Genomic DNA, 26,504 nt, shown 5'->3' with positions numbered 1-26,504 from the left:
ATTAAAAAAACAAATAACACCAATCCTCCTCGACAGTGAAGCAAAATCTTAACAAAAGTTAACACTTTTCTACCACTAAAAACAAAGAACAGAAGAAGATGGTACAATAACCAAAACATTCTGAAATACCAAAGTCAAGTTCAAGTCGTCGTCTATTATGAATATTAAATAGCACTCTTAACACCATGGTTTGCACTTCAGTTACAATATGCACTTGATATATATTCATTTCATAATTAAATTATTCATGTTTATGTACAAAGTTGCCTCATGTAACTGAGTTGTGCTTGTTAGTTGTAGAAATAATTGAACCCAAGCTTGAACATCTATGCATATAGGGTTTTTTATGGACATGTTTGATGTTTTATTTTGATAAACATCTATCTCTCGGATATTTGAGGCAACTTCAAATTACTATGTTTAACAGTGCATTCTGCGTGTGCAAGCGTCCCATACCAGATGGCCACCTGTACGATTTATTCAATTATTAGGTTGCATACAAAACCTCACATTATTTGATCTCTGCACTTTGGTGTGTGATATAGTATTTACACAAGGGAGTATTGCACTGCAGTCTTCTCTGTATTTATGATTATTGCATATATAGTAAATCATCAGTAATACAAACAGTTGGTTCCCCATCATATTTTTGCCACTCAGTTTAATTCAGTGTATGTAGATTTAGCTTTAATTTAATTTGACTGTATAACCTTTAATATTCCCTCAGTAATATGTCACCGTGCTGGCAAACAGAAAAGCAGTCACCCAACAGATGTGCAGACCAACTCTTAGAAACACAAAAAAAAAATTGGTGTAGTATGGGTAACCAGCTGTCTGTTTTACTTCAATATTTGTCACTATATGCGACATACCCATTTCATCTATTTCATACTGGTGTACCGGTAGTAGTCACAGTCAAACTAACTTGTGGTTTAGAAAAGACAATGCATTAATCATATCAAGTACTTGTTTAGTTATCAACCCAGACTGTATTCATGTGTAAAGTCTTGAATACTTTTGAGTTGAACACAGACTGGGTTGATGCTGATACACTGATATTCTGTATGTACTGTACTTATCACTGTAGGCAGGGTTCTGATTTGCACAACTTCTTTCTTTCTCTCTCTCTCCTTCACAACAATACTTATTTAGCATCTGTTGTAGCTGAGGTTCAAGGAGGTAAAACAGCTAAAGGAAAGAAGACTGTAGGGGGCAAAGACAAGAAAGCTTTGCTTCCTGAGGCAGAGGTGAGTACTGATATTGATCAATTGTTTAGTGAATGTTGATTGTACTTGTTATCAGTTCAAATTATACCAGGGGGTATTGACACCATCCCTGGGAGAGTGTGTATTACCGGTATTACTAAAACAGCCTTGGTTTCTTGACAGAAATAAATATGTTTTATGGACTGTCTCTCTACTGCATGGAATATACGAGTATACTGTAAAACATGTCAAACATTTTCGCGAGCATGTCTTTTTCACGAATTTAGCGAGAGAACTGATTCGCTAATTCAAGATGTCGCTAATGACTTAACAACAAAGAAATCAACAATGACAAGAGAGAATCACTAAATTAACATTTCGCTATTACGTCATTTTACCACAATTCGCTAAAATTGCATGCCGCTTTTTAGCTCCGCTGTCGACTTCTTCAAGCAGGGCTTATCATATGAGTGATTGTCTGTCGTTCATGTCAATGTTTTACTTTTTTGACTTCTTCTTGAAAACTACAAGCCTGAATGCTTCGATACTTGGTATATATGTACCTTGGGTAGACCTCTCTCAGATTTGTTCATTTCATGATGATATCTTTAGTTCTCTAATTTTGGTCAATATTTCTGTCATTTTTGGTAAAAAGTGATATTTTCGACTTCTTGTTAAAAACCAAAAGTCCAATTGCTTTGATATTACATATATAGGTACTACATGTGGACCTCTCTCAGATTTGTTCATTTTGTAATGATATCTTCAATTCTCTAATTTTGGTGAATATTTTTGTAATTTTTGGTAAAAAGTAATATTTTCAACTTCTTGTTAAAAACCGCAAGTCCAATTGCTTTGATATTACATATATAGATACAACATGTGGACCTTTCTCAGATTTGTTCATTTTGTGATGATATCTTCAATTCTCTAATTTTGGTGAATATTTTTGTAATTTTTGGTAAAAAGTGATATTTTCAACTTTTTGTTAAAAACCGCAAGTCCAATTGCTTTGATATTACATATATAGGTACTACATGTTGACCTTTCTGAGATTTGTTCATTTCGTGATGATATCTTTAATTCTCTAATTTTGGTGAATATTTTTGTCATTTTTGGTAAAAAGTGATATTTTCGACTTCTTGTTAAAAACCACAAGTCCAATTGCTTTGATATTACATATATAGGTACTACATGTGGACTTCTCTCAGATTTGTTCATTTTGTGATGATATCTTTAATTGTTCAATTTTGGTGAATATTTTGTCATTTTGGTAAAAAGTGATATTTTTGACTTCTTGTTAAAAACGACAATTGCTTTGATATTACATGGATAGGTACTACTTGTGGACCACTCCCAGATTTGTTCATTTCATGATGATATCTTCAATTCTCTAATTTTGATGGATATTTTTGTCATTTTTGGTAAAAAGTGATATTTTCTTCTTGTTAAAAACCACAATCATTTATGGTGAAAAATGACATTTTTGAATTCTTGTTGCATTGCATTGATACTATGCATATTGTTCATTTTCTAATGATATCTTCTGTTCTTTAATTGAAATGTGCATTGCGAACAGTGGATCTATCTCAGCCGACAGGCTGCTTGTTAAACATGTTATGCAGTAATACGTTTAGGCAATTGTGGTGCTGTAAACATTTATATATATAATTTTATTGATGTGATTATTTATGGGATCACCATGACTCCCAATTTTAAAGATTATAGTGACATATTCACTGCTGAAAAATGTGATTTTCCCATTATACGTTTTTTGAACAAAATTGAGTTGCAGCATACTGAATAAAACTATTTTACATTTATTTATCTTTTAGACTCCAGACGTTGTTGAAGCTATAAATCCACTTATGGAACAAGTTGAAAATATGGATGGTAAATCGTGGATACCTGGAAATAGAGCTCTTATTAATATTAATTTATCAAGTAAGTCCAAAATGCTGCTATTACAAGATATGAACTGATCATTCGTTGTGTCGTCACAGGAAGCACTGTCCTAGCACAGACCTGCGTCATATGACGCCTTACTAGCCGATTTTGGCTAAAATAGCGCTCCACCGCCTCTTTACACTAGTGTTTATACACGGAACTTGATACTTTTTTTTAGTCCCCGTTCGGACGGAGTCCGAAAACGGGGACTTATGTTTTGCCCTGTGTGCGTCCGTCCGTGCGTCCGTGCGTCCGTGATCACCTGTATCTCGAACATGCATGGACCGATTATGTTCAAACTTCACTCATACATCACACATTATATGGGACATATGCACATGCATTTTTTTCATGATCTGATTAACGATAGCCGAATAGCGGCCATTTTAAGGCCGAAAATGCATTGAAATCGCACATTTTCACCATTCCGGACCCAGATCTCAGTTATGCATGGACGGATTTCATTCAAATTTGGTACATACATTAAACATAATAGGACCTTGATGCACGTCATTTTTTTTTTCAGATCAAGTTCGAAATGGCCGACTGGCGGCCATTTTGTTTTAAAGAATTCAGTTCTGGATCCGTATCCGAGACATGTCTGGATTGATCAAGTTCAAACTTCACACACACAAGGTACATCATGTCACAAATATGTATGTGCATTTGTTTCATGATCCCATTAACGATAGCCAAATGGCGGCCGCTTTAAGGCCGAAAATGCATTGAAATCGCACATTTTCACCATTCCGGACCCAGATCTCAGTTATGCATGGACGGATTTCATTCAAATTTGGTACATACATTAAACATAATAGGACCTTGATGCACGTCATTTTTTTTTTCAGATCAAGTTCGAAATGGCCGACTGGCGGCCATTTTGTTTTAAAGAATTCAGTTCTGGATCCGTATCCGAGACATGTCTGGATTGATCAAGTTCAAACTTCACACACACAAGGTACATCATGTCACAAATATGTATGTGCATTTGTTTCATGATCCCATTAACGATAGCCAAATGGCGGCCGCTTTAAGGCCGAAAATGCATTGAAATCGCACATTTTCACCATTCCGGACCCAGATCTCAGTTATGCATGGACGGATTTCATTCAAATTTGGTACATACATTAAACATAATAGGACCTTGATGCACGTCATTTTTTTTTTCAGATCAAGTTCGAAATGGCCGACTGGCGGCCATTTTGTTTTAAAGAATTCAGTTCTGGATCCGTATCCGAGACATGTCTGGATTGATCAAGTTCAAACTTCACACACACAAGGTACATCATGTCACAAATATGTATGTGCATTTGTTTCATGATCCCATTAGCGATAGCCAAATGGCGGCCGCTTTAAGGCCGAAAATGCATTGAAATCGCACATTTTCACCATTCCGAACCCGGATCTCAGTTATGCATGGACGGATTTTGTTCAAATTCGGTACTTACATTAAACATAATAGGACCTTGATGCACGTCATTTTTTTTTTCGGATCAAGTTCGAAATGGCCGACTGGCGGCCATTTTCTTAAAGAATTCAGTTCTGGATCCGTATCCAAGACATGTCTGGATTGATCAAGTTCAAACTTCACACACACATGGTGCATCATGTCACAAATAGATATGTGCATTTGTTTCATGATCCGCTTAGCAATAGCTGAATGATGGCCATTTTAAGGCCGAAAATGCATTAAAATCACGTATTTTCACAATTCCAGAACCGGATCTCAGTCATGCATGCATGGATTTTGTTCAGATTTAGTACAATGTGTTGTACATATGCAGGTGCATTTCGGTCATGATCTGCTTTGAATGTATATGTCACTCAAATATGAACGGAACGGGGACGTGTCATTGACAATGACTTGTTCCAATTTAAGTTGCTTTTTAATCACGTATTTTTGTGAAATATTGTTTAGTGAGTGAAATATTAATGTCAAAAATAATTCAATCTTTGAAAAAACAGAAACTAACACATAATAACAATAATCAAATTTGTGTTTGAAGTTTGAAAGTACTTGCGTAATTTCCGGTTTCAACTACTTCAAAAATAGAATGTCTGGGAACGCGATAAAATCATGCGTAGAACTCCTTCCTAACCAGACACTAGCAGCGTAAACTTATTGCAAATTTGCGCAATTTTGGGGCCAGTTTGTTCTTGCAATACTTCTAGTTTCATTTAACATTATTTAGTAAACAGGCCCCTGAAACGATATAATATATCCGTAAAATATGTGCCAACCGGCGATTGACGATTCGAACAAACTCCCGGCACACCTTGCGCGATATGCGTCAGATTGGTGTAGAAAAGACGCCAACCTGCAGTGTCAATGCCGATCATGCCCATTTTTAGCTCCGCTGTCGACTTTGTCGAGCGGAGCTTATCATATGAGTGATTGTCCGGCGGCGTCCGGCGTCGGTGTTAATGTTTTACTTGTTCGACTTCTTCTTGAAAACTATAAGCCTGAATGCTTTGATACTTGGTGTATATGTACCTTGGGTAGACCTCTCTTAGATTTGTTCATTTCATGATGATATCTTCAATTCTCTAATTTTGATGAATATTTTTGTCATTTTTGGTAAAAAGTGATATTTTTGACTTCTTGTTAAAAACCGCAAGTCCAATTGCTTTGATATTACATATATAGGTACTACATGTGGACCTCTTTCAGATTGTTAATTTCGTGGTGATATCTTCAATTATCTAATTTTAATGATTATTTTGTCATTTTTGGTGAAAAGTGATATTTTTGAATTCTTGTTAAAAACAGCAAGTCTACATATTGTTCATTTTCTAATGATAACAGCGGAGCTATCTCAGCCGAGAGGCTGCTAGTTTGTTTATCAAGATCACATATTTTGTGAGGTGATTCTTTATTCACATGGTATTATTACCTAGTAAAAAGTCATGGTACTGAAACCTTTGAGGCTTGAACTTGAAAAGTTTTTCAAAGCCTACTAAGGTTGAATGGCCTTTATAGGAATAATATAGGAAATATCTGCTTTGTTTTAATCTGTTTGCATTTATTTTACAGGAAATAAAATTACAGAAGATGGTTTTGAGTCATTATTATTAGCCATACAATATCAGACAACATTAGCAATGATGGATCCTAAACCTGCACTTAAGGGACTTATGAGGGTATCATTAAATGTGAGTAGTACAGCATTTATAGTGTTGCCATAGTTAAAGTTGCTTCAAAACTTGTATCTTTGGAATTACTGCCAGATTCATCTTTCCAATTTGTTCAGAGAAAGTTCAGTTACTAGTAAATGGACAGTTTTAATCAAAGAAACAGTACTGTCCTAGTAAAGAGGCATTGTTCAGAACAAAGAAAGTACTTTGCTTGTAAACACTGACAATAAGTGATTTCTTAGTGAACACTGACAGAGATTGCTAAATAAAGAATAATGGTCAAAAGGCAATAAATATAACTTTAGTTATGCCCTCTGAAAATTGGTGAATCTTGATCGTCAATAAAGTTGCCACATTATCTAGAAAAGTTAACTACCTAATTACCCATAATTCTCCGACATCAATGATTATGCCAGTCATGCCACATAACAATAAACTGATTTATTTCTAATTTACAGAAAAATGCTGTTAAACCGACCAATGAGACTGCGATAAAACTACAAGAAATTATGGTGACCAAAGATCCTTTTTATAAACCCCCTTCACAAAGTCCAGACACAGATGCACAATCGCATGTTGGGCAGTAACACTGCCACCAAGTGGTTGCCTGTTAGTACTTTCGTTTTTATGTAATGAATTATATTGTAAATATATTATAATGAAAACGATATACTTTTGTACATTTTGGTTTGTATATAAATATCGCACATACTGTAATTAATAAATACCGATGTTATTTTAAGAGTGGTATTAAACTACATTTTATGCATATAATACGTCTGTTGGTTTTGGGGAAGAATGAAGTTAGTTGCTCAGTGGAATGAATAGACATTGCACAAAATTAGTCTAGTGTTGGGTATTACGGTAGTATTTTAAATCCCAGTTGTATAGTTAATCAAATTATTTGTTCACATAAATACAACATACCCTGTTGCATTAAGGGGCGGTTATTTGTCGTGCCACGCATGCGTGTGATATATATGGGTCTAATATAAACAAAGATGGCGACTTTGACTGTGGCACAGATCAACAAGTACAAACTGAGATGTTACCAAGCTTTAATTAAATATTTTTCAGGTGATTGGAAAGTATAAAAGGAGTCACTGGTGATAATTAGTGCAAGTCACACCCAGGTCAAACCTCATACTTGTGATTTCCATTAAAAGAGTGCATTGGATTGTGGGAAAATAAATGTTTATCAACACAAATGTGTCGCACATGCTCAGTGCGTTGACCACCGCCCTTTAACTTTATATAAAGGCTGCCCGGTAATTTAGTATTATGTACATGAAAATTACAATGAGAAAATGACCCAAAACACAGACTTGAATGCATCTATAACACAGTAAACATGCTAAAAAAACAGCAATGTTCAAATCGAAAATGTACTTTTCAAAATGTTGGGCAGGGTGTCCAACTGCAGTTGCAAATGACTTGTGTTTTCCATGATGAATGGCCTCTAATATAGCACGCTTATCATTGTTATGTCAAACAGTAACAGTCAAGGTTTTTTCCACAAGGAAACATAACTGCCTAAAAGTAAATAATGATCTGTAAAAGTTTGTATCGTAACACCACCATACTGAGATCAGATATAGCTTAGTCCATCGGATACCATGAGATCAATATTAATATTGACACAGCATAACTTTTCAAATATGAAAAAATATAAAAAGGAAAAAACTAAAACTTATGGTAAAAGCTGAATTCACTAGTACATACATAATTAGGGTAAACTGTAATTATTATAACCCATGTTGCATAGGAAGTTTTTTGTTTCAGATATAAAATTCATGTCCTTGTTTTTAAAGGTTTATTCTCCTGGACACAGACATTCTAACATAGGTGACACAAGACAAATATAAGCAAAGCTTTGTGAAATGCAGGACAAAATAAGCATCATCGCATTCGTAACACCTACAAGAGCAAACGTAAAATCAACCAGGTGGAAAAGCTGTACCTACTGCAAAAAAACACATTACTGATTGTGTAGTAGTCACCAACTAGATAGCACTCAGAGAAGATGCCAACCTGTGCTTGATTTAGTCAATATTCATATCAACACTCTGAGTCGCAGTTTTGACCTGAACATCTACTATAACCTTGAGCATTGACCTTAGAATTTAAGTATTTTGATCACAAAAGTTGTATGGCATTTTGTTCCTGAAAATGTGAGGGTTACACATTGCAGCCCAATGCTGAACATACGTACTGTGAACATTACATTTGACCTTTTGTTCTGAAAATGCACCCAGGTATTGAGTCTCAAGTGGAAGATGTCTGCCATGTCTTGAGACCCTGGCTATTCCCTCGTATGTATCATAAACTCATACAGGGTCTTGACCTGTAACCTCAGCATCTGGCTATGTCTTGGAAATCGTATACGGAACATTCAACATTCGTGTAATTTTTTAATAGCACTAGTTTTTACATAGCACATGATGTGACCTTGACCCTGTTGTGACCTACTTCATCAATGGTGTCAAAGACAAGGTCAAATAAATGCCAAAGGGGAAAACTCAACAAGTGGCAGAGCAAAAAAAAGGTCCAACAAATAGACTGAATGGAAACAAGCAAATTAAACAGATGCATTGTTTTTGATGAAGTACTACCATGGCATACATGTCTCAAATAGATTGGCCAGCCCCACATTGGAAGCAGACAAACACACAAGTAGTTCACTAAGACCAAAATGTGGAGCAACCTAGACAGGAGACGACTGTACACATTTAAGTCTTCAAAACCAACAAGCATATGGATATGCTTCAATATGCCAACATGTGTTAGTAATATTCTAAATTTATTCTAAAAGTGAATAAAGACAGAAACACAATATTAACAGAAAATTAGGTTTTTATTACATGATTTCTTGGCAAATATATACAAGCTGAAACAAAAATGGTTGAGTTTACTTGGTATTAGAAAAGAATAGATACACAAAGATTAAGGGTGTCCAAGTATGGTGAATGTTTTCATAAAAACAGGACACGTAACAGGGTTATAACCAGAATATGAAAATTGCTGGTCAAAAAACTGATAGATAGTAGGCACCAGTCTGTAACCACAGAAATGTTCCCAGTTTTTGTTGAAAATTTATGATTATTTTCTAATTTTAGATCAAAAGTGGACAGTCAAATAAAAACATGCACATGTCTAGAATGTCAGGTAGACAGGTGGCTGGCCTGCCATGTACAAACAACCCACAGTTTAATAAATACTCTTATGATGAGATGTCATACAGGGAATGCCCCACTAATGTGGCAGGGTCTTGCCTTTTTGCAAAAACTTGTTTCTCAATACATCAGATAAATGTGAAATAAACACTTTTCTCACTTTTAATGTTAAGTTCAGAGTTACATTGTAGAATCTGACTTATTTATAACTAGAATATAAAACCTTGATGGATGGATGGATGGCCTTGATTCATGTGAAACACTGTAGTGGCAACAAATTATACATGAGTGCAAATTTCCAAGCATTTTTTCTCATACCTGTAGTTGGCATAGTATTATTCAAATTAAATGTTTATGGCTATCACAATGCCACACAATAAAAAAAAAAATACATACTCTTCAAACTGTTTTTTTTTGACTGGTTTAATGATTGGTCAAATTGGATTTGTAAAACATCCATGTATGTATATTTGGCAGTGGTTCACATTTAATTACTACAGTTGGACAATCTGTTTATCAAGTCTCTATGCAGTTGAGGTTAGTGCTGATAACCACATGGTCTTGAAATATGGTATATCTGCATATAAACTATTGCAATATCAACACATGATAGGGATTGTTATTGTACTCACTTTGTACCAGTATTATTCATATGCAATAAGCTGCTAACTATTTACTGTACACGAGGGGGGGGGGTGCCAATAAAACTGTGGCAAGGTGCAGTCCAGGACACAAAAATGATTGTAATATCAACAGATTTCAAATATAAACAATGATTTTGTTCGGATTTAAAAATGAGAAATGGAAACATATATTGCAAAATTACAATCAGTTGGAGAGTAAAAAATGTTTGATAGCATCATGTGCCAGCAGGTTTTGTTGACTCCATCTCTTAAAAAAAAGTCCTCCACATGGCAGAGTTATTGAAACCAAATACCAAACTGCTATCTTTCTTGAATGTATATAGTAAATAAAATGTATCGCTTGATCAAGTATATTTACTTTCCATTGGCAGTTGGACTTGCATAGGTAGACTTCTTCAGCAATACTAACATGTGCGCTATCATAGCTTGGGATCACTAAAAAAAATTAATATAAATATTGTAAGATGTATTGTGAAATGTTAAACTGATTATAAGATAACAAACTTAATATAAACACTACATACATGAGCATAACTTTGAGTATTATCATTTAGGCACCAGTTGGGAATTTTTGGTTGAATCACAAAATAAAATGACACACATATCACTGAGTTTGAACTTGAACTTCCACGACCCAAGTCAGACATGTACATATAACCGTTCAACACAAAATAATGTTAGAATACCTGAAAGTGGCTTAGTGTCATTGTTATTATCCATGCAAGTATTGCCAGCTAACAAATACCTACACATAAGCTTCAACACATGAATCAATGACTTTCATCAGTGCAGTATAGAAACCATATTTCGTGTTTTTGGGCAACATGATAGGGATGTGGAACCATCTTCTTATCATAATGACTTTATTGCATCACAACGTGCTATTCCTGGTTATCAACAGACCAGACTGAATGCATGCACCTAAGAACTTAAACCAACTTGTGAATAAAGATAGAGATATACTGTATTTTATCTCCTCATTAATGTGGCACATTCAGGAAACAGGTCAACTTTTTTTTTGGTATCCCACCCCAACCAATTTGGTTGAACTCACCTTTCATATCTTTGATAATCAAGTCGACCAATAATTTCTCGAACTGTTGATATAAGAGATTCATTTTCTTGGGGAGAGTCTAAAATAATTTGGTGAAGCTTGGTCATGTATGTATCAATTGTATTTAAAGTAGGTACTTCATTGGTGCCTGGAACAAAGCAAATAGTCACAGGTAATGTCAGTATGCTTGAAAACATCTTGATAGTGGTATTCTTAAAACATCACCTGCTGACTCACTGTTATATACTAGTCATATCAGCTTTCTATGGAGGCTTTCACCTGGTGATGTTAAAGTTTTACAATATGGATGAAAACTTATTTTTCAATTTTGTTGTTTGATAGTGCACATTGAAGTCCATCTGATTATGATTTATCATTCAAGTGGGAGGGTCGTCACATGCGCATGCGCGAGAGTCCCAAGCGATGATAGCAACACACGCTAAAAACGCAAAGGCTCATGCGCAGACGCTTGTTTGTAAACAATGACACACTATGGCCATCTGACCCATGCGCATGTGATGACTCCCTCGCTCTAACTATGAATTTTGGGTTTTAGGAGACACAACATTACTTGTTAGATGGAAAATCTACCTTTAATACACATCATGTGTATTGATTATTATCATACCCATCAAATACCCATAACCAGTGCACATGCATATTAGCAAAATTCATTATTTAATCAAAATCAAATTCAGATGTGTGCTACAATAGTTTTCAGTTCATGATAAATCAGTCCAATGTACTAGTATCTTTCAATATACAATAACAACAATATAAAAAATTAACATAAGAGCATCAAAACAATCTAAACAAACAGCTCCCATCTAATATAAACTCTTCTAAGTTAGACAACAATTATGCAAATGAGGTAATTTAGAGCCAAATTATGAATCTTTATTTTGAAGCACTTTTACATCACCACCTTTTTTTTCTATCTGTGCTATTATATACTACCGATAGTTACTTATTTCAGAAATGGTGAAATTTACAGAAAGCACAACACATCATAAATAGCGAATAAGAATAAAATGTTACAAAAGGTTGTTTATATAAGAAATTCAATAAAGAAGTTAGACATTTATAGAGAGATTTCACTACATCAGAATTTAAAGTCTCATAGTTGTAACACCACGGTGTTTAGGTCATCATACAAAACGTGTGTAAAAAGTTTGAAATTCAAACGTGTAGTTTGACAACTGCAATGCTTTACAATTATAGGAAAATCCATTATTTGAGGTACATGTAGCATGATAATATTTTGGCTACAAAATACTAGGAAAATTTCGAAGGCTGTAACTGAACCAATAGTGGCTGAAACCTAGACATCCTCTGAAAAGATTTAAAGCATGGTGGTCGCTGCGCAGCGCGTGTTCGAATTTCATGTAACAATGTATTTTACACACATTGCATACGTTGCTATGAGTTCCATAACAAACAGGACGCGGCACGACGACTGCCATCCTTTAAACTACCAGTATACATTTTTAGAAATGATTTGACTCGAAAATTTCAAAAAATACTGTTTTCTGTCATCTATTTCAGTTTGCTAAAATTCATGCAGCAGGGTGAGAAAATTTAGGTTAAAGGCATATTTAAATTTCATAAAATGATATTTTTTAAAATAACGTCAGAATCAAAGAAAGCTTAGAAAGAACTCCCGTGTGCTGAGAGTATTGAAGACACATTAAAAATTAATTCAAAATTACCTGTACATGAGATATTGATAGAATAGCTGAAAACTAATTATGTACATCAGGTAACTAATATGAACAGAACAGAACAAAAAAACAAGCAGCCTATCGGCTGAGATAGCTCCGCTGTTAGCAATGCACATTTCAATTAAAGAAGTGAAGACATCATTAGAAAATGAACAATATGAATAGTATCAAAGCAATCGGACTTACAGTTTTTAACAAGAAGTCGAAAATATCACTTTTTACCAAAAATTACAAAAATATTCACCAAAATTAGAGAATTGAAGATATCATCACAAAATGAACAAATCTGAGAGAGGTCCACATGTAGTACCTATATATGTAATATCAAAGCAATCGGACTTACAGTTTTCAACAAGAAGTCGAAAATATCACTTTTTACCAAAAATGACAAAAATATTCACCAAAATTAGAGAATTGAAGATATCATCACAAAATGAACAAATCTGAGAGAGGTCCACATGTAGTACCTATATATGTAATATCAAAGCAATCGGACTTGCGGTTTTTAACAAGAAGTCAAAAATATCACTTTTTACCAAAAATGACAAAAATATTCACCAAAATTAGAGAATTGAAGATATCACCACGAAATAAACAAATCTGAGAGAGGTCCACATGTAGTACCTATATATGTAGTATCAAAGCAATTGGACTTGCGGTTTTTAACAAGAAGTCGAAAATATCACTTTTCACCAAAAAATGACAAAAATATTCACCAAAATTAGAGAATTAAAGATATCATTACAAAATGAACAAATCTGAGAGAGGTCCACATGTAGTACCTATATATGTAATATCAAAGCATTTGCACTTGCGGTTTTTAACAAGAAGTCGAAAATATCAGTTTTTACCAAAAATGACAAAAATATTCACCAAAATTAGAGAATTAAAGATATCATTACAAAATGAACAAATCTGAGAGAGGTCCACATGTAGTACCTATATATGTCATATCAAAGCAATTGCACTTGCGGTTTTTAACAAGAAGTCGAAAATATCAGTTTTTACCAAAAATGACAAAAATATTCACCAAAATTAGAGAATTAAAGATATCACTACAAAATGAACAAATCTGAGAGAGGTACACATGTAGTACCTATATATGTAATATCAAAGCAATTGCACTTGCGGTTTTTAACAAGAAGTCGAAAATATCAGTTTTTACCAAAAATGACAAAAATATTCACCAAAATTAGAGAATTGAAGATATCATCACGAAATGAACAAATCTGAGAGAGGTCCACATGTAGTACCTATATATGTAGTATCAAAGCAATTGGACTTGCGGTTTTTATCAAGAAGTCGAAAATATCAGTTTTTACCAAAAATGACAAAAATATTCACCAAAATTAAAGAATTAAAGATATCTTTACAAAATTAACAAATCTGAGAGAGGTCCACATGTGTTACCTATAGATGTAATATCAAAGCAATTGCACTTGCGGTTTTTAACAAGAAGTCGAAAATATCAGTTTTTACCAAAAATGACAAAAATATTCACCAAAATTAGAGAATTAAAGATATCAACATGAAATGAACAAACCTAAGAGAGGTCTCCCCAAGGTACATATATACCAAGTATCAAAGCATTTAGGCTTGTAGTTTTCAAGAAGAAGTCGAAAAAGTAAAACATTGACACGGACGACGGAGACGACGACGACGACGACGGACAATCACTCATATGATAAGCTCCGCTCGACAAAGTCGACAGCGGAGCTAATTATGAATTATTATGCTAATTAGAGAATTAATATGAACAAATTTTAACCCAAAATTTATCAGGCCTGTCTATTGTCCTAGAGCATTTATGTACCAAATTTTATTCAAATGTGATGATCAGTAATTGAGATATCAGTGTTAATTAATTATGTTAATTAGGTGATTAATAAGCATAAATATTTACCAAAAACTAATTGGGTTTCTGCATAGTTCTCTTTAAAAGTTTCATTAAAATCCAATTTGTGGTTCTTTATATACCAGTGGAACATTATGCAAATTAGGTAATTAATATCCAATTAAAACTAATTAGGTCTCTGCATAATCCTAGAAGATCTATGTAGCAAGTCTCATTGAAATATGATGATTACTACTTGATATATCAAAAGCTGAAAATTAATTAATTATGCAAATTAGATAATTAATATGTACTCATATTACCCTAAAAACTATCAGGTTTGTGCAGTGTCCTATGACATCTATGTACCAAGTGTCATTGAAATGTGATGATTACTACTTGAAATATCAAAAGCTGAAAATTAATTAATTATGCAAATTAGCTAATTAATATATACTGATATTAGCCTAAAACTATCAGGTCTGTGCAGTGTCATATGATGTCTATGTACCAAATTTCATTGAAATGTGATGATTACTACTTGAAATATCAGAAGCTGAAAATTAATTAATTATGCTAATTAGGTAATTAATATGTACTCATATTACCTTAAAAACTATCAGGTCTGTGCAGTGTCCTATGACATCTATGTACCAAGTGTCATTGAAATGTGATGATTACTACTTGAAATATCAAAAGCTGAAAATTTATTAATTATGCAAATTAGCTAATTAATATATACTGATATTAGCCTAAAACTATCAGGTCTGTGCAGTGTCCTATGATGTCTATGAACCAAATTTCATTGAAATGTGATGATTACTACTTGAAATATAAAAAGCTGAAAATTAATTAATTATGCAAATTAGCTAATTAATATATACTGATATTAGCCTAAAACTATCAGGTCTGTGCAGTGTCATATGATGTCTATGTACCAAATTTCATAGAAATGTGATGATTACTACTTGAAATATCAGAAGCTGAAAATTAATTAATTATGCTAATTAGGTAATTAATATGTACTCGTATTACCCTAAAAACTATCAGGTCTGTGCAGTGTCCTATGACATCTATGTACCAAGTGTCATTGAAATGTGATGATTAGTACTTGAAATATCAAAAGCTGAAAATTAATTAATTATGCAAATTAGGTAATTAATATGTACTCATATTACCCTAAAAACTATCAGGTCTGTGCAGTGTCCTATGACATCTATGTACCAAGTTTCATTGAAATGTGACAATTACTACTTGAAATATCAAAAGCTGAAAATTAATTAATTATGCTAATTAGGTAATTAATATCTACTGATATTACCCTAAAAACTTTCAGGTTTGTGCAATGTCCTATGACATCTATGTACCAAGTTTTATTGAAATGTGATGATTAGTACTTGAGATATCAGTGGAAAAGCCGAAAATTGATTAATCATTATGCAAATTAGGTAATTAATATGGCACAGATTTTTACCCAAAACTAATCAAATCTGCGCATTAGTTTGGATCATCTGTGTGCCAAGTTTCATCAAAATCCAATGCGTGGTTCTTTAGATATCAGTGGAACAGTCATGAAACAGCTAAAAATCAGCTAATTATCATGCAAATTAGGTAATTAATATGCATGGATTTTTACCAAAACCTAATCAAATCTGCGCATTGGCCCAGAGCATCTATGCACCAAGTTTCATCAAAAACTGATGTATGGTTCTTGAGATATCAGTGAAAGAGTCGGACACACACACACATACACACACACACACACACACACACACACTAACTGCAAAGACTCCCTTTTTGTGCTTCGCACACGGGAGTCAAGAATAGTTGTGACCTCTCAGTGACACTCATTTATACTTCATGACATATTTTTTTACAATGGTGTATATTTTGTTATGACTGTGGATATGCTATTGGCATTTGTATTTTTGTTATTAATTTTTATGCCTTCTAAAAATGTTTAGGTTTGATACGCTACTACTTGTCCTGCTATAGTCATCAACTTTTTGAAAAATACTATTATGCGGCTACTCAATTTGTGTATTCAATATTTTACAACAACAAAATGTTATCAAATTTGTTTGTTTTGAATACTGTAGAATGAGAAATATTCACTGGGTTTTAATTTTCGCAGATATATTTGCAAAGTTTTAAAGTCGCGACATTGTAAAGGAAACATTGTATGGTTAACTTTGAATATTCCATGGATTATAATTATTAGTGAAATAAGTGAAAATGCAGTTGTATTCATATTCATATTTTATCTGTACATGTACATGTTTAAAAGTCTACTTACAGTACAATTGTCCTGACAGGGAATTTAATTTATATTATTTCATAATAGATTTGAAGAAAAATCAATGAAAATAAATAAATAAATCTACAGTAGTTTGAGACAAGTGCTATAGTTTTAAGATAAGATCTTTAAGATGGGTCGAGAAACTGATAAAGTAGTGTGTTATCTTGTCTTGTATGTATATTGATGGTAACATTGACTTAACTCTGTCTTAGAGAATAGCTTAAGTCCTTGGCATGACCTGCTATGTCACAAATCCAAGCATTTTATGGGGTATTGTCCTATAACAGCAATTTCCAATAAGGATATTAATACCTGAATGTATGCCAAATGTTTTCTTCAATGATTCTTTTGGAAAAATAATTGATAAATTTCCTTTGATAGTAAATTTTACCAGAAGTACTGTACCAGAGTGTGTTACCTGTTAGAATCATAGCCATCGAGTAATAAATTTGTAGATGTGACTGACAGAGGTGAAAGAGATAAAGAAATAGACATTTACACTAAACACATGTATATATGAAATGTTTCTTCTTACATGTGTAGTCCTTACCAGGTAATGGTACATGTGCAAAATTAGATGTTAATGCTGTTCTTAAAGCATCTAAATGTTGTTGCAATGCCACATTATGGTTTCTCTGCTGTACAGCCTCCACTTCTAACTTCTCTACGGCTGATTTCATGTTTTCTATATGTTTACTAAGGATAGCATTTTGTTCTTCGTACTCTGTGTTGGCCTTCCTTAACTGACGCAACTCTTGTTCTCTCGCTGTATAGAATGACGACAGAATATATATAATTACTGATATGCTGGTTATCATAGTACATGTGTTGGTTAATCTTGATCCCCGCTTATGTATTACCTACTACCTACCGATACTCACTTTATTTCACTGTAAAAATGTTTCCATCACTTGGTAACACCCTTTTTTCCCATTGATTTTGGTTTGTCCATGAAGACTTTAAGCAGATGTGTCAAATGATAGTTTATATTATGTCAAAAACATTTTTAACATTTTTGTTGGATTATTCAGCAACAATTTGTTGTCATAGTTTTGAGCGATGATCCGGCTGCCTTTGTCAATACATCCCGCATATGTCATTTTAAACAGTATTTGCAGTTTTTAACAAGAAGATGAAACTATCACTTTTTACCAAAAATGACAAAAATATTCATCAAAATTAAAGATATCATCAAGAAATGAACAAATCTGAGAATATATACACCAAGTATCAAAGCAATAAGGGCTTGTAGTTTTCTAGAGGAAGTCAAAAAAGTATCACAATCACAAAATTGACAGCGTAGCTAAAAATGCAGTTGTTGTATACAATCATTAAAATATAACTTATTTGGACCGAAGAAAAACCTGTGTAAAATTTCATTTGTGATCATTTTAATATTTCATTTCCTTATAAATATAAATTAATTTTCCTAGTATACTTGCCTTTATTGTGGTCAAGAAATTCTTCTGTAAAAATAGGAATATCATATCCTGGGAGGTCCTCTTCACCATCATCAAACTATATCAATTATTTAAAACAATAAAGACAGCACATTACATTGTATTTATGATGAAACTATCAAACAAATCAAGTTTTTATTACATAGAAATGTTAGTAATCACATTTTTCAAGTCACCTTTATAGGCAGCCTTATCTGAAAGTTACTTTTCACATTTTAAGAGACAATTTATCAACTGATATATTTGATGATGAGTACACATTATGATATTACGTTTATCTGCCTTGAGTGAATTAAAAATGTCATGTTAAAGACCAGTGTGAAATATGCAATCATATTATATCATGTTAGCCTTCATAAAGAGTCATTTGACTTGCAGAATTCAAAAATAAAATTTGTTCATGGAAGTCTAATTGGGTACAAATTTTGAAAGCTGGTAGCTAAACAATAATGTTGGGTAGTTCATTTACTTGTTAAGTAATTGAAGAATGCACAAGGTTGAATACATGAAAATAACCAACTCATTTTGTGTAGGACAACATCCATACTTTATTTTGCTATGTCTATGACCAAAGGTTGTCACTACGTGGCAGGATGTTATATAAAGTGGTTACATAAAGTTTAATTTTATTAGGAAAAACAGCGTTGAATTCTAGTAACAATACAGCTAGGTGTCTGTGAAATATAAAACAGTTTTAACCCATCTTGAAGTATGTGAATGTGACAGTGCCCTCACAGTTTAGAATCAGTTTATCAACAGCCAATCAGGTTGCTTCTTTCATCAACACGCTTGACCAAAAGAAAACAAAACAAATATGGCTGCCCACAGTGGAAGCTGTGTTGGCTTGAATGACGATGCAATACAGCAACAATATCGGGACATCATACAACTCACGGCCTTGCAAACAACGAGCGAGCAAATAGTGTTGTCACCACTGTTGAGTATTATGGAGGAGCAGGTGTTATACCTCAAGGCTCATGATGTCACTGCAACATATATCAGCAGAAATGAAGCCGAAGATGAAGATGAAGACAAAGGAAAAGCAAAAATCAAAGTGCTTATTGGCAGTCATTTGTAAAAATAATTTGTATTGGTCGATAAACTTTTTACTGTGCAACATACACTGTTATGAATGGAGTTATCGCACAGGGTTGAGGAGGAAGGAATGTCAGAACGGAACAACATCGAGATGATGTTTTAATCATGTTTTTTAGCCACAAATCTGTCAGATTTTTGTGGAAAATTGAAATGTGCTACTGTAACAAATACGTTTTCCTTTTCATTTCATTTTTGTGCATGATGACATGTTTTTAAATGATAACCATTTTCACAGAATAATTCAGTTTAAAATGACTCTTAGTCAATTATGACAAAGTGACACATTTACTGCAACCAAATCTAATTGAAATTAGCCATTGGTGACTGTTCGAACTGAGTTAGCAAAAACCCAGTACATCAATAAAAGACTTACCTCAGCCGTGGCACCATTAACACCTCTATTCTCAGCATCTTCTAATAATTCAGTTTTTCTTTTCTTCTCTTGTAGTTTTTTAGTGAATAATCTGTACGAGTCTGTTTGTTGATACTGCTCTAATTCTTTCATGTATCTCTCCTTGTCTTTCTCAGCTTCATCTAAATACCTCTGTTAATAATAAAATACATGTGATAAGACAGAATGAGAAACCATGGTATATTATCAGTTGTCCAAGTTTCTCTGACATGGACAGACAAGTGTGACTGCACCACTAAGTATTGAACTAGCATTAAGGGATGTGTTAGCATTTACGTGCAGTGAATCATAACGAGACAGTTTAAAGGAATTGCAAATCTGTCTAATCTACATCACAAATCAAATCTTTTATTTCCAGGCGGTGTTCTTTCCCAAGATACAGTGTGACAGTACCACTATAGTGCTTGTTTTACCATCACCCACCAGTCCCTACATAGATTATAATTCAGTGGTTAAAATAATTTAAACCAAAAAGTACCACTGGGTTATTATATGAGCACAGTGCACCTTGTAGTAACTATGCAAACTGCCAGGTGAACAGTTAAGTTACCGGTAATACCATACCTGTTTCTCTGCTTGTGATAATTTACTCCATTCATTTCCCAACATCTTGGTGACATCAGGAAATGTCAACGATGGATTATCACTCCTCACTTTCTCTCTTCTATCATTTAAAAATCTAATATAGCCAGTCAGGGGTGCTCTAGGTGCATTGACATCCTTTAGAGTTTTTCTTCTTTTCTTACCTTTTGGCCAACCACCTTTACCCTTTGTTCTCTGACAACAAAAATGGTATGTACCGGTATTATACATTTTGTAGTACTGTAAAGCGCCCCCTAAAGTTGAATGAAAGCAATTCTAAATTGTAGGTGCATAAATTCACAGGACAAGATTGCACAATTACATGCACCATATCAAGCCCAAACCTAGACTTACTTGCTAGTTTTATTACATGTATTTTGTTTTTAATATGGAAAAACATAAAAATGTCCCTTGCAGTTTTAGTTTCTACTCATGAACTAAAAATTTGCATATCACTTTTCATGTTAAATGTACATGATCTAACACACCTATTCTGTTGTAGGCCTAGAAAATCAGGCAATGATAGTCATAGAGTACTGTGTGTAGCCTAATATTTCCAATAAAACTCATTGATACAGTTATCCCAAAACAACACAAAAAGTTGAACAATGCAAATGCAAAGAGAAAATAACAAAGCCGATGATAGTTTTCAAATGTCAAATGTCATCTGCATAATGTGCAAATATACGAGTTTAATCTGATTATTAGAAACTGTACTGGTGCCAGTGAGGGTGCAAGCAAGAGTTTGTTTTTCAGTGATCATTCTATTGTTTTGCATTTGTACTGGTATTTCACTTTTTAATAAAATTTGTAAGCTACCCCGGTAGTATAGCCCAAATCCAAAAAATTTTCTGTTTGGCATCATTACATTTTACATTACATTACATTACATTACATTACATAACATTATTATTAATTTTTTTATTTGCATCAGAAGAAACTGTTATTGAATATGCAGCACTGGCATAGACATTTGCTGTGAGTTCAAGGGGCTAACAATATCATCACCACTTTATATAATTTATTTTAATAAGTTTTAATCAGAGGGAGAATTAAATACGAACCAATGTATTCCAGCACAGATTTCATTGAACACACATACAGTTGAATCATTTGTACAAGTGTACACATAGTATAGTGTAATACGCAATTACTTTATATCATACCTCTTCTTTCTGAGTCTCTTGAACATCCTGTGATGAAGTATCCTGTTGTAAGAGTTCAACTGAAGAAGAGAATACATAGTAATAATTAACATGAGCTGGGTTGTTATAGGATCTGCATTTTGTCATGAGGAAGGCTGTCAAACTCGAGAACATGATTATTGTTGATCTGTATCAGACTATGTACTAACCCTGCTAACTATAAGATGATATTTTTAGTAAGTACCAATAACCATACAATACAACAAATCACGAAAGACCTAGAAATAAAGTCTACATAAAGTTTGATGCTTCAGAAGAATGTTTATTTACAGATAACTGTCACTATAATAATTTGTTACGGAAATGTTCTAGAATAAACAATATATACATTGTATATGTACTGTAAACAGCTGCAAGGAGAACATTTTGTAGTAACCAACTTTTCAATGGGGCCCTTGAAGTTATATTGTAGGATATATTTTTAGAGAAGTAGTCTTGTAACATTACATCGGATTCTGAGATAAATCTCTCAGCCTATCAGATTGTTTTAATTTTAGCCAATCACGTCAATACGTTGTCGCTCATATATATTTATGTTGCGATTTATACTCGTGCTTTCTCTTACGTTCATTCAATGAGTATATATACTTCAAATTTATGTATTTCACCAGTGTTCATCTGTTGCTACTAGTTACTATGTCAGTTTATCTCGCAATAAATCACTAACGTGCTTTTGCATACAACTGATCTGCTTGGTTGTGTTCCGGTATAGTCTTCCCGAATCCTACCCCAGGGAGTTAACTGCTACACACTACATTTACTCCCCAACAATATTTTGTTTATAATTAGTATCAAATATAACAACTGCAGTATTTACAAGATATAACTGAGTCAGAAATTCAACTATTCGACCACTACCAAACACTTCTGTATATGTGGTTTTATTAGTTTTCAGCATCTAGGGATCAGTAATCTAATCACATGAGGGACTTGCCCATCGATGATTGAGATACAGGTTTATGTATATCTGTAAACATAAGTCATTTTAAGCTTAAATTTATAAAACGTATTTTTATGGACTATTGCAAACACTCTAGTTTAGTAAACTGACTGTGTTCCTCAATAGAATTTCAAAATTTAATGCAGGATGGGATAGTTAGCGTTCTCCACAGGAAAATACATGTAGCATAGAGTACTGGTAAATTAATTTGCAAAACCATATCATATGTTATGTTAATAACAACTGCTTTAGGATCATGGCTAAATTACTGCTAATGTTAAAGACTTCAAGTAATTTTTAGTCAGTCAGTGACATTCACCAAAATATATCCATGCAAACTCACTGAAAAACTGTAAAAATTTAACAGTTGCTGTAGGTTAGACAGTTATTGTAGAATACCTTGAGATATATCTGTTATGAGTTCATTGTTTAGAGACTGGCTAGTAGTACTGGTGAAATTTGGACCATCTCCACCGGTAAAACTGCAATAAAAAAGTAAAATATGTTAAGTCCGCCATGTTTGTTTCATGCAAGAGTTGACCTGAAACTGCACTGTTTGGCTCAATAGATAAGCCTGTAGTTAACCATAAGAATGCTGGGTAGTGCCGGCTGAATGTATTTGAGAATTTCTGAAGAGTGTCAGTATTTGACAGTAAAAGACAGGATTCTTGGCAAGCAAAAGATTGAGCACCTACCAAAACATCACCCATGGGCTAGATTTTGGATGGGAGGTTCATCAGACAAACTCCTTAGACATCTAGCTATATGAGTTGACCATTTCACATATATATGTAAAAACTGTCACAAACTGTATTTGTCTTCTTATAATGCAGTTATTCAAGGCAACATTCTAAATCTACTACTACAACATCACAAAAGATTCAATCTACATACCTTGCATCCACTGTCAAATCGTTGCTTTCTTTAGACACATCATCATCAAAGCTTTCATAATTAAACATAGATGGACCGGTATTTGACATCAGTCCTTGGTTTGAATTACTGTCACCTAAATCCATTTTAAATGAATTAACCTGCAAAGTACAAAGGATCACAAATAACCATGCTGTATTCTGTATAGGGTTTTGTACTGTTTCGTTGCATTCAAGCATCTATGGCCATCCTGCGAACCAGTTTGTGATTGCGTTAGTAAAAACTGTGTTTGACGTCAGTTAAATTTAATGATTTGATTGGGTATGCCAAGAAGCTGGATACATCAATCAACGTTTCTGTAACAACTCGCATCATCATAGCATAACTGACAAAAATATTCGATTGCGTTTGATTTCCCATGGAAACGCACAACAATGCTTGATTTTGTGTTCCATTTACCATAAAAATGCACCAGAGCATGTGCCACTTTTGTGTTTGATTTCAACATCAATGAATACAGGTTTATAGTGGGACTTCTGCCAAGGTATAATGGTGAGGCGACGGCCAAATAAATTAACCCAAAGATAAATTGATGGTGGATAATGAAATCATAATGGTGTCATAGTGAATTTACCCATGTAGAATATTCTATGCTTGATAGAGTGCCTGATGACATGTGCTTGCAGCACATCTATTTCCTGATAACCTCACCTTCAGACACACTGTTTTAACATAAAGAACTGCACATATTTTTCAGGGCAAAGTAACATGCGCAAGAGCAAAACGACATCCATGGTCACCAAGTCAAATGATGTCTGCAGTTTCTGGAAATGCTGAAGATACAAGGCTCATAGACCTTGATATCTTGAATGCAAATCTTGCTGTTCACTGTTTACAGTACAAACACCAATGGCATCAGTGAGTACTCTGATGGCTCACAGATAATATGTCAATCACATACTTTTTGTCATGTGGAAGGCGGCCACACTTTCAAATTGAAGTAGACGCATTAGTTTACGCGGACAAAATATAACATGTGCAACTCTATTATAAAAAATGTGGTTTGCTTATGCTGTTAATGATAAATGCATAATGATCGCATTCCAAATTGACAGAAATAAAACGAAACACCGATTGTAACAAGTTTTACAGTCAGGTCAATAGCATTTGTTATGAGGCATTTGACACACGTCATTGCATACTCGCAATGAAAGTTCAGAACCAAGTTGAACAGTCATGGATCACATAATTTGTAAACAACTTTTTGTAGTGATAGGGGTTAATACTTGAAATCAAGCTGAGAAACAAACATACATTTGTGTACTTAGATTTATAATGTGGTTACACTATTTAGGCCAGACTTTTATTATCCCTTGTTTTGCGAACCCGCCTAATGAACAGGAGCCGAAAATTAAATAAAAATAAAATTTTATTTCAGCGCAATTTCTCGCCGACTTGTTAGTGCTGAAAATTGCTAAAAAAAAATTATTTTTATCTTCATTTTTTTTTCGCCTGCCACATAACAAACCCAAGTTACATTTTCGTGGGAGTATCATGATCAAAGTCTCGCGCAGATGAGAAACAAGGTTATACATGGAATAAAATTTTATTTCATTTCTTCTCTCCGATCAATGATCTCACTCACAATTCTTTGAGAATCACACAAATCTAATGAAAAAAAAAGAATTAATTTTATTTTTCTCCGCCCTCCTCAAACAAATTGCCTTATAAAAACTCGAGAAACAGGGAAAAAACAAGTCTGGCCTTACTCAAGGGTGGTCATACTTCTTTCCACATTGATTTTTTAAATTAGAAATTTTTCTGTAGCTTCATCTACCTGGTAACAAACGCAAAGTTTTGATTCAATATAACTGATATAAATCCAAAACAACATAATATTATAAAACTGAATAAGATGTTGTGAACTGAAAATATCTTCTATGCTACTTTCGCTTTAAGATTGTTATAGTCAGAGATATGCATTTAAGATCTAATTCCTCAAAAGTTCTTTTTTCTAAAGAAGGTTTGAATGTAGAAATAACAGACATGAGAGAGAGGTCAATGCCCTATTCAAAACAGATGCAATACAAGGACTACACAAGGACACTAGAGAAAACAACCTGAGAGGATTTGCTGTTAGCAGTTAGTGCATAGTTATGCAAATGAAAATGTGTCTATGGTTTGGTTTATTCACTTTCATTGGAGATACAATTTTAATACAGCATATATAAAACTTGTCTTTTTGTGATTATCTTGCATGCGACTTCAAATAGGATCTTTATCATATAGCACACCAGTTGCATAACCTTATCTTAATACAATTATGTTGTGTACACAGCCTTCTTTGAGGAATAATGGTACATACAAGACATACTAAAAGGTAAAATAGTGTTTGTGCATAAATGATTTCAAATTTGTACAACCTATTACCAGTAAATACTATATTTTATGAAGTGAAAGTGTACGTCATATCAGAATATTATACCATATACACGTTATACAGAGAGCAGTCGATCCCATCCCAAGACATTGAGCATTGGAAACATCTCTGACTTGTCTGTCTGAAATACGCCTAGACTGAGTATGGTTGATGATGAATAACCTATACACACGCTATCACAAAATCGACTATGACCATGACCGCTATGAAGTGCGAAATTTATCTTAATTGCTCATATTCATATTAAAAATTGCAAATACCTTAAAAATCTTAACAGCGCAGTCAATATATAGTTCTGGATCTAAATAACGACTGTTGACCCCTAGCCTTTTCACGGGCAGCTGAGGTCAAGCGCGGAGTAATACAGTAGTTCTCTGTATCAGTGATACTTGTGTTTTTCACTACAATGCTAACAGAGTTTAATAATCCACTAACATCATAACTATTTTTTTTGCTTTAAGTACGATCGTTTTCAATTGAAT

At 33.7% G+C, this 26,504-nt stretch overlaps 2 protein-coding genes across 8 annotated transcripts in view; one reads left to right on the top strand and one right to left on the bottom strand.

Annotated features, from left to right (window-relative positions):
• The window catches only part of LOC100367394 (leucine-rich repeat-containing protein 71-like), a 55,291-nt gene extending 48,230 nt beyond the window's left edge, over window positions 1-7,061 (top strand). For 5 of the 7 annotated variants that reach the window (XM_085495348.1, XM_085495346.1, XM_085495347.1 and 2 more), the window contains 4 exons: window positions 1,153-1,247; window positions 3,041-3,149; window positions 6,187-6,305; window positions 6,746-7,061. In XM_085495348.1, the coding sequence (XP_085351474.1) occupies window positions 1,153-1,247; window positions 3,041-3,149; window positions 6,187-6,305; window positions 6,746-6,874 (452 nt within the window). In that variant the 3' untranslated portion in view covers window positions 6,875-7,061. The remainder of the gene's footprint in view (window positions 1-1,152; window positions 1,248-3,040; window positions 3,150-6,186; window positions 6,306-6,745) is intronic. The other 2 variants (XM_085495349.1, XM_085495351.1) reach the window with 1 other exon arrangement.
• Window positions 7,062-9,122: 2,061 nt separating this feature from the next.
• On the bottom strand, window positions 9,123-26,375 carry LOC100367548 (high mobility group protein 20A-like). Its single transcript, XM_085494928.1, has 10 exons — window positions 26,283-26,375; window positions 23,604-23,743; window positions 23,109-23,191; window positions 21,731-21,789; window positions 20,547-20,759; window positions 19,944-20,114; window positions 18,451-18,530; window positions 17,563-17,774; window positions 11,159-11,306; window positions 9,123-10,539 (listed from the first exon to the last, which is right to left on the bottom strand). The coding sequence occupies exons 2-10, from the start codon at window positions 23,726-23,728 to the stop codon at window positions 10,524-10,526; spliced, it is 1,107 nt and encodes a 368-aa protein (XP_085351054.1). The 5' UTR covers window positions 23,729-23,743; window positions 26,283-26,375; the 3' UTR covers window positions 9,123-10,523.
• Window positions 26,376-26,504: the final 129 nt, after the last annotated feature.

Source organism: Saccoglossus kowalevskii, chromosome 21, assembly GCF_978046115.1.
Source record: "Saccoglossus kowalevskii chromosome 21, keSacKowa6.1, whole genome shotgun sequence".
Classification (NCBI taxonomy): domain Eukaryota; kingdom Metazoa; phylum Hemichordata; class Enteropneusta; family Harrimaniidae; genus Saccoglossus; species Saccoglossus kowalevskii.
Note: the sequence above shows the minus strand (reverse complement) of the source record. Positions and strands in the feature narration are given on the sequence as shown.